The sequence below is a fragment of the Pangasianodon hypophthalmus genome, chromosome 1 (assembly GCF_027358585.1).
Source record: "Pangasianodon hypophthalmus isolate fPanHyp1 chromosome 1, fPanHyp1.pri, whole genome shotgun sequence".
Taxonomy (NCBI): Eukaryota; Metazoa; Chordata; class Actinopteri; order Siluriformes; family Pangasiidae; genus Pangasianodon; species Pangasianodon hypophthalmus.
Genome location: NC_069710.1, coordinates 588,336 through 598,335, shown reverse-complemented (window position 1 = coordinate 598,335; position 10,000 = coordinate 588,336). Strand labels below are relative to the sequence as shown.

Genomic DNA, 10,000 nt, shown 5'->3' with positions numbered 1-10,000 from the left:
AGTAACCACTCATACAGTAACACACAGTAATGCGGACCGCCAGACGTGCTCCCGGCCGCGTTCAACACGCTGCAGACGTGACGGAAAAACACAGGACGTCAATCTATAGCCTGGTTTCCTGCCTGTAAGATCTGCTTCATTTTAAACCGAATACATGGAAGTGATAAGCTGCAAACTGGAGCAATGAATCGTACAGGACTTCCATAAATGGCCTACAGGCTAGCGCTAATCTCACACACACACACACACACACACACACACACACACACGTTTCCCAACACGTTTAAACCATCATCTGTTCATCATTTGATAACTGTGTTGTCATTTTTTTTTTTACGTTTCCTGGTTCGTCGTTTTTTATTTTATTTTTATTCCATCCCTTTCTGCATCATTTTATCCTTCAAGTCAACTTTTCTGGCTTCATCATTAAACCCAAATCACTCTTGTTACTTCACTTCGCTCCTAATTAGCCTTGAGTCACTTCTGTTAACTTAAAATTCCTAAAACTATCCCTTATAAATTATCCTCTGTGACCTGGTGCTGATGTCAAATTATCTTTTAATCAGTTATATTTTAAGAAATTATGGTAATTAGCCTTTCTGGACCTTTAATTAGCCTTCACAGAGAGATCATTAGTGATTTAGTCTTCTGAGAAAATACTTTAACAGATTTACCAGCAGATCAGAAAACACTAGAATACTCAAAAGTAATTTATTTAATCATAAATAATGAAGTATGGTCAGAAGTCAGCTGAAGCAAATGCCGGCCCTCTGCTGAAGCCACGCCCCAAAACAAACCACAATTAGCTTTATTGATATAGGTATGCTCTTTTATTTGTTTTATTTATTTATTTTTAGCTAGCTAGTCATTTTATTTAGACGGTGATTACGCTAATATGAATTGTCGTTTGTGTTCATCCGTCTGCTCTGTTTTAGCTAGCAAGCTAAGATTATCAGGCTCCTCGTAGCACTTTGAGTATAACGCTAAGGATTCATTGTGTGTGAACTTAGCTAGGTAGCTACTCTATTCCCTCCTCCTTCTTTCTGTTCCTTTATAACGAGACGCAGCTCCTGTGATTCTCCTTGCTAACTGCTCATCACGTGTCCGACTGACTAGCCAGAACATTTCTCTAGTACATATCATCAGCAAAGCTAAAAGACTCCACCACAATTCTGATGATAAACCACAGGAACTTAACCTGATTTACAGCAGGTTGCTGGAAGGCGGCTAATTTACACAGAGGCAAAGCGAGACGGAAACACGTTCCTCTCTGTGATCTTCACATCTGTTCTGCGGACTGGAGATCAGTGGCGTAACGGTACGACAGTTTTATTTAAAAGGCAACAGCTGACGCTAATCAATGCAACAGTCATCAACAATAATTCCGATTTTTTTTTAGGTTTGTTAATTAAGGAAGAGTTTGTTGAAGGTTTAAGAGGCACTCTCAGGTTAGTTAAGGTAGAAATCTTCACAGAGCAGTTTGACCTGTTAACCAGGAGATCACACCTGCCAGGTGTTGCTTGAGGTTTCTCAAATTACACATCCTGAAAGACTTCATTGTTCCATACTCCAAAGAGTCCCGGTTCTTTCCCTTGCTGTTTCTTTGTAAGAAGAGATTACATGGGTGCCTGCCTCACCTCGCTGCCTCGCCTCACGGACAAAACAGCTCTCTGAACAAGCGACTTCTCTCTGTGAGAGCTCGGACACTGCAATACGAATACAGAGAAGATACGGATTGGGATCAGACGCATCGGAGCAAGTCATCGCTTGGTGAAAATGCACTTGCTACTTTGCTGACTGTCCACGCTAGTCATGAAGAGAGGCCCGGAGCCCTGATAGGAAATTCCTCCACATGTTCATTCCCTGTTCTTGTGTTGACGAGTGACACGGAGCCGTGCTTGATGGGCGGCGCTGCTTCCTGAACATCCAGCTGTGTTTCTAACGGCCCCAAAACAATCGAGTGACAGCTCTGAGAGCGAACGCTAATCAGACCGCACGCAGGGAAGATAAATCTCATTACACAGCTGGGGAACGAAAACACAACGGCTGCTCGGTGTCTGTGTGTGCGAGCCAGCGCGGAGATTGCATTGTCTAGACGGACGCTGGTTATTTGCCAAGTCTCTCTAAAGCCAAGAATACGCCAGGTCCTTCGCAGCTGGACTTTCAGACCTAGCAACAGAGTGCAAACATCACACACGCTACGAGAGCCAAGAGGAAAAAGCCTCGAGATCAAATCAAACAAACCTGATATCCTCGATGCTTTAACAGGAACAGAAAATATGAGTCTTTCAAAATGTCTAATGGTTGCATGTCTAGGACTCAAAGCAGGAGTTTATAGACTTCAGCTATGAGAGAGAGAGAAACAGGAACTCTTCTACAACCCTGATTCTACAATTTCAATAATAATGAGAGAAAGTTCCTGGTAAAGTCCCTCTAAACCAGAGCTTCTCAAACTGAATATACTCAAAAAAATATTCACGGACCCTCAGTAGAGATCTACTAGCAAACAAATGATTTAAAATATTAGCTATTTAAATGTGGAGAATAACATTTTGGAGCTACGGAGGTTTTATTTATTTACAGACTTTCCACTGCCATAGAACGCACTTTTACTGAAAAAAAAAAAAAAGTCATTAGGTTCCAGCTGACATTTCTACAAGTGTAATAACTTTGATAACGGAACCAATGGAGGAAAATGAGAGAAGCGCCGATCTCTTGGCTGTGCTTCACAGAACCACGGATTGGTTTAGCACCTTAAATCCCCGGGTTCCTGAAACACCAGATCTGCTGCCAAGTGTTCCTTCTGGCGAGGAGATATCTCCCAGCGCTGTAACCGTGAAACGCCAGCAGGAATCAGTCGACTCTGTCCACACGCTCTCATTAAGAGAATCTCGCCCATGACGACTCTGTTCCACTGACTGACGCACTCGAGCTGAAATGTGTCCTGCTGGAAACGGAAAAACAGCCCTCACTGGGGTTAGGCATGTGCGATGCAGACTTTTCTGCAGAGTGTGATTAAAAAAAATAATAAGAATGATTTAATCACCTGGGACAGGAAAAAAAAAAAAATCAATCGTAAAGCCGTGAACTGGTGCCGTTGAGTGATCAGATGTACATGTAAACCACTGGGACGACATCGAGGCAGAACGATTCTGTCGTTTTCCGTCGTTTCCAGGCTGGCAGGATTTTTCTGGCACTGAACCGCGAGGCAGGTGTTTCCCTGCGGGCAGGAGAAGCTGCTCCGGAGCAACCTGGCTTCTCCCAGACACACATCCCGCAGCACCAAGGAGAAACGAGCCGGCATTCAGATGATCGAGGCAAAGATCGGTGGTTAATTCCCCGAGTATCAGACACCGTAACCACAGAGCAGACGCATGACAATCATATCAAACGTAAAGCAAGTAAAATAAACACAGCGTGTGCAGTGCTGGTTTAGTAAAACAATAAGAGACGTCCATGAGTGTTTTATTCTTTTTATACCACAGCAATTTACCAATGATTACATTTCTAAACAAAAACACAGCAAATTAACTTTTTTTTTTTTTTTTTTTTATTACGGAGAATCCTCTGTCCTGAAAACTAAAACACATTACAGCTTTTCCTCTGCCCTTTACAAAGCGCTGACACTGGAGACTCCTTCCTTAAACGTTACTCTCAAGTCCCTGTGAGTGAACCGTTACTATAGAAACGATAACGTATTAGAACGAGCGCATTCATACAAACCAGAATCCATAATTCATCATCACTGAACAAATGAAACTCGAGGAAAAACAGGACAGGAATTTGTAAAAACAAAACGTGACGCTACACAGCAGCGACTTGCCCTTTTAACATTAACGAGTGTGTCGGTGTGACGCTCTCGAGACAGCTTCAGTTTACGTTCTTCTTAACAAGCACACCAGGACCTCCTCTCAGGAACACCCTGATGGAGACTGGAGACCTTTTTCACCCCGTACTCAATCTCCTGCATCGTAAAGGTCATGTTTGTAGTCTGTGTACACGTCTGACAAAGCCGTGACTCACTGCTGCGTTTCTGCTCCAGAAGCTGACGCAACAGGAGACGTTGATCTTATCTCCAGCACGGGGAGATGTGTTGTGTAAACTTCGGTCACAAGGGTTTATCTCAAACTAATAAGAACAGAGAAGACGAGCCAAATCAAAAGCACCCATTCAAAGTTAATAATAAATCTTACATTTCTGAATCACGTCTGCTGGTAAGGATTCGAGAACGTAATGTTAATGAGAGGTTCTCTCTTCAGGAACACAAGTACTGTTACAGCAGCAAAGCCTGGGATCTTTAAAACAATCCCAAAGGATGCTGGTTAGTTTAAATAGGAGTGGCTCTTTGGAATACTGTTTACACACACACACACACACACACACACACACACCCATACACACACACACTCCCTGCAGTCCAATTATCCTCTACACTGTTCTGGTCACTGAGATTTCACCATTTCCCCCCGTTCTGCTGAATTACAATGACAGACGTGTAAAAAAACCCAAGCTACTTCGAGGGACGCTCAGATAACAAAACTCTGTCTTAGATCTCACACACCTTCTAAACACTCCCCCAGGAACAGATAAGATCCAGACGGAATTTACGTCTTTCCTCGCCGCAGGGAAGTGGACATCCGTTTATCTGATTTCAGACCAAAAACATCTAAAGAGCTTGAGAAATATGAACAGACACGGATTAGTGGTGATTAGTGGTGCTGCTATTGTGGTTTTCAGTCTGTTTGAATAGAAACCGTGGTGTGTTCTCCTCTCAGTGCGCTTCTTCAGCAATCGCGCTCGGGGTCCGAGAGTGTCTCAGCGAGTCGGTCTCATTCCGCTTCCAAAGCAACCGTCAGTGAGAAAGCTCGACTGAATCGCGGCGAGAAAGCGAGTCGACTCGACTGAATCGCGGCGAGAAAGCGAGTCGACTCGACTGAATCGCGGCGAGAAAGCGAGTCGACTCAATCGGACATTTTTGCTGACATTGTCTTTTTTTTAGAATATTTAATACAACAGGACTGACTAAAAACACACACACACACACACATATACATAAATATACATAAATATATACAGAGAGATTTAACATTGTGCGAGTCGTTCGTCTGGTGCTTGAACACACACGTTTAGAGAGATTGTGGTGGTGTGTTCAATTCCCCAAAGGGCTCGTTACAGGTGAATGGTAATGAGAACACACGGATCAAATATTTGCGTGTGTGTGCGTGTGTGTGTGTGTGTGCGTGTGCGTGTGCATATGTGTGAGCTGCAATCTTGGTTATAACAGTGAGAGAGCTGACAATCTAATTACGCTTTAACACTCACTGATCCAGAAAGCAATTATGTAAAGGTGTCAGTGTTTAAAGCTAATTACGTACCACTCACCTTCAATCTCACACACACACACACACACACACACACACACACACACACACCCTGCAAATGATCAGAATTTAATTTTACAACTGCAAGTAAGTTTTTTAGGACCATCAGTTCACCAGTCATTGCACTATACAGCTCTAGAGTTTTTTGGCGGGGCATTAGGACCCTGAAGCTCAGGCTTGCCTCGCTGTCACAGTTCTCTATAATCATGTCGAGAGGCGAGAGTCGCTCATCCACATGTGGAATTTAGCAGGACACACACTCGTGGTGAACCGTAACACACCACGAGTTCCCCTGCACGTTCCAAAAATCTCAACGTGTTTATTTTTCTTCCAGGAACACGGAAACAGTTACGCTCTATTAAATATTTCCCACTGCAACGTTCTATATAAATAACCTGCAGACTAATGAAAGGAGGAGTTCACATTTACACACACACACACACACACACACAGTTTGTCCTGGAGGAAGTGGGCACTTCTTACTTTTAATCAGGACGATCTCTTGTTTTTGTCAGGCCAAAAGCAAATTCGTCAACTAGCAAAGTTTAACAATGACAATGTTTTAATCTCAGAAGCAGACAGCAGGAACAAAGCTGAACCTCTCATATGTTAATAATCGGAATTACTGAGCGTCACGTGAAGACGTGCGTGTTTGTACGTGTCATCTGACGAGATATCAGCTGCTCGGCCAGCGCAGACTCCGAGGTCGTCTTTAAGGTGGGAAAACACCCTGAGTGTGACTCCAGTCCATCAACGAACTCATTCACATCTAGAGGAAATTTTCAGAGAGGTCAATCCACGTAGCATGTGTTCAGGAGGTGGGAGGAAACCGGAGAACCCTGAAGAAACCCATGCAGATGGAAGAACACGTGGAACTCCGCAGAGACGGCGTAATCTGAGCTGGGGATGGAACCGTGTAGCATTAGATGTGGAAGAGCTAACAACCAATCACCAATGTCTAGCATCGCTGTGATCGATAAGTGAGAAGACCGGAACACCTGGACATCGACGACTGCGGCACCTTCGGGACTCGAACCTGAAACCTTCCCATCACTTAGGAGCGTCCTCATTTTGGTGATTTTTTGGAAATGTGTGTTGTTAACGTTGTGCGAGTCGCGGACCGGATTTTAATGAGTTTTTTTTCTCCAGAGATCCATGAAGTCTCTGTTAAGGTTATAATTTACACGTCCAAAGTTACTCATGGCTTATAAAGTTTTATATCCTTTCAGAGTTCTAATTTCAGCCTCCTCTGAGTGGCAGTATGCACATAAAAACCCAAAAAAACAAAAAACTAACTCTCTCTGTGTGTGTGTGTGTGTGTGTGTGTGTGTGTGTGTGTGTGTGTGTGTGTGTGTGTAAGTAAGACAGTATTCCCGGGATAGACTCCGGATCCACCGTGACCCGGATGAAGCGTTTTCTAGAGAAGGATGAAGGAATGAAACAGTGGAAAGCGTGACTAAATCTACATCTATAAGCTCCTGAACATGAACAAATGTATCTTGTGTTTCTTATGAGGTTAAATATTATTTTAATTAGTTATTAAATATAAAAATATTAAATATTATTATATTCATCTTGTTGTTTTTACTCCTTTCAAGTGTTAAATTCTATTAGCAGATCATTTTGCTTCTTTCTATAAACAAATTAGAACAATTATGTGCCAGAAAAACAAGATCGTTTCAAGTGGAAAAAAAAAAAAAAAAATCTAGAACAAGTTTAATAATATTTAATAATATTTGGTTTTCTTACAATAGAAAATATTCAATAGATTTAACTAGATTCAAGATATTTTCACTTGTTAAGACGCAGCGCTCTGTGACACAGTGTGATGCGAGTGTTTAGTGTAAATCAAAAGCTACTAAAAATAAACACCGCTCACTCGTCCATGTCCAGAAAAGCTCCAGGATAAGATTACGTGGGAGCGAAATCCTGAGAAAGTCCCTTAATTAGCCAGAACCAGACCTAGTACAAATCCTGGGAATATTCCTAGTAAGCTGAACGAAATCCAGGAAAACTCTGGATAAGGTATTTTGCTGGCATTTCATGTTTTCTGGCCGTGCAGGAAGCTGCTGGACCGAGCGACAGAGGCGATTACTCAGCATCGACAGAAAAACCAGTTCTGACCTTGTTCCAGATTTCACTGTATATCTGAAAGCTCCTGTCTCTCCGCTCTTCCTCCGAGGTTATCCTCTGAGATTATTATTATTATTATTATTATTAAAAACCAGCAGGAGTTTCTGCATGGCGTAAAATCCAAAACATGGCACCCAGATAACAGCACGGTTCAATCAGACCCAGACTGCAGCTTTGATTTCCTGCTCACAGCGCACATCTTTATTAAAACTCACTTTTTTTTTTTCCTTGTACATCATTTTTTTCCCGAACTTTCCCCAGATTAAACCATGAAAGTGAAACTAAAGCTCTCCCTGAGCTGACAGTCGTGTGTGTATTTGCTCAGTAATTTGAAGAGGAAAGTGCGAGACTCAGCATTTTATTTTCATAGCACAAGAACCACCGTGGAATTCTGGGAAAACTCCAGGGACATTCCAGCATTGTTTTCTCACACACACACTTTTCAGAATTAGAGTCCAGGAATATAAAACGCGAGTGTGTGTGGTATACAGTAGTACGTCTGGATTTGTGTAATAATCCCCAATCTTTCACCTGAATCTCATTAATAATCCAGAACAGAGAAACTGCGAGCTTGTTGCTACAAGATGTTAAAAACGCTCCAGATGCTGACAGATGTGTAAAAAACTGACGTGTTTTAGCCGTCTTTCAGGGTCCAGCTTCTCAAATTTGACCTTTACACAGGTTTGAGATCAACCCCGAGTTCATGAGTGTTCACACCGTCCTGTCGTCTCACGCATCACGTATCCTGGACAGAGATCAACAACACGACAAAAACACGACGAGCCGCGTGTTTACGCACCAAAGACGCGTTTAAAAACATCTCCAACTTCACGCCAGGACACGTCTGGCCTCCTGATACACGTGGAAAATATGTTTCTCCAAAAGCTGATCCATCTCTCAACACACTGTTAATACACACACATTGTCCAACTCCGCCATCACACCAGCGGCCGACGAATCACCTGTGGGCGTGGCATAGTGGGCGTGGTCTAGTGGGCGTGGCCTGTCCAGCCATTTTTATTTATTTTTCTTAGTTATTTTCCAATGGTAGTAGCTACATACACCTTCTAAAGCACACTTTATTTTCCTTCCTACCGTCTCTGTAAGATGAAGCTGCAGTCGGTGTGATCTACTCACCACACACTGAAGCTGATGTGAAAGGTTTCCCTGGAAGCTGAAATCCAATCTCTTTGGAATCTCCAATTCCAAATCCAATCCTCCTACAATAGCTCTTTTATTGAGAACTTTATTTTAGGTTTTTGTTTTTAATCTTTTGGTTCCAGAAACCAAGGTTCAAATCCAATCACTGACTCTAGAGCTTCTCAAACCAGACCTCAAGATCTCACGGCTCTTTAGATGATCCACGTCTTGGCTTAAAACTCTGACTTATTAAATCAAAATTTTACTCACTATCTCGATTTTGACTTATCTCAAAATTCCCGGTTGCTATTTGAAAATTCAGATTCATCTCAATTTTGACTTTTTAAACTTTTAACTTACTATCTCACAACACTGACTTATTATCTCAGAATTATGATTTATGAAAATTCTCAAACTTCTGACTATTATCTCAAAATTCTGACTTACTATAACTCAGTCATGTCAATTCGAACTTATTATCTCAAAATCCTGAATTATTATCTCAAAATTCTAATGTACTGTTTCATATTTCTGACTTACTATTATCTCAATTCTGGCTTTTCAATTCTGACTGTTATCTCAATGCTGACTTATTATCTCAATTCTAACTTCTCAAAATTATAATGTGCAGTCTCTAAATTCTGACTTATTATCTCAATTCAGGTTTTTTTAATTCTGACTTATTATCTCAAATCTGACTATTATCTCAAAATTCTAATGTACTTTCTCAAACCTTGGATTAGCTCAAAATTCTGACTTATTACCTCAACTTTGTCTTAGTTCTGAAGTCTCCATTTTGATTCATCATCTCAAAATTCGAACTCACTATTTCAAAACACTGATTTATTATTTAGAAACACGTCTATCCCTGACTGTGTGACGTGTGACGTGGGGTTGTGGTTGGAGAAGAGCTGCTCTAAGCAACGCTACACCACAGCGTGGACTCGGCTGAGCTCCAGCTCTATTAATAGCACTGAAGAGCCTCGAGGTTCCACGTCTCTCCCCTAACATCACCACCAGAGCCAACTGAACACTGAACACTGACCGCTGCCTGCAGGCTTCACGCTCAGGATCAGGTGACCTGCGTCCAGATTCCTCCTCAGAGACGAGTTAAACGTGTTAGCGCTAAAGCGTTTAGCCTGAGCGTACTCCATCACGGTCTGACGGAGGTTTGGCTCGATGGAGGCTGTTAGCGAGCGGCTGCTCAGAGACTAAGGTGTAAAGCAAAAATCAATCCTGAGAATGGGTTTAGAAACGAGATCCGAGTGTGTGTGTGTGTGTGTGAGAGAGAGAGAGAGTGTGTGTGTCCTGGAGCAGCTACTCACCAGGACTCTGTTCTCCACTTT

At 42.3% G+C, this 10,000-nt stretch overlaps 1 protein-coding gene across 5 annotated transcripts in view; it reads right to left on the bottom strand.

Moving 5' to 3' along the window:
- Positions 1–10,000, bottom strand: part of LOC113526650 (F-actin-uncapping protein LRRC16A) — a 55,310-nt gene that overhangs the window by 41,900 nt on the left and 3,410 nt on the right. For all 5 annotated transcript variants that reach the window (XM_053233556.1, XM_053233559.1, XM_053233557.1 and 2 more), the window contains exon 2: positions 9,980–10,000. This exon is cut by the window's right edge and continues 77 nt beyond it. In XM_053233556.1, the coding sequence (XP_053089531.1) occupies positions 9,980–10,000 (21 nt within the window). The remainder of the gene's footprint in view (positions 1–9,979) is intronic.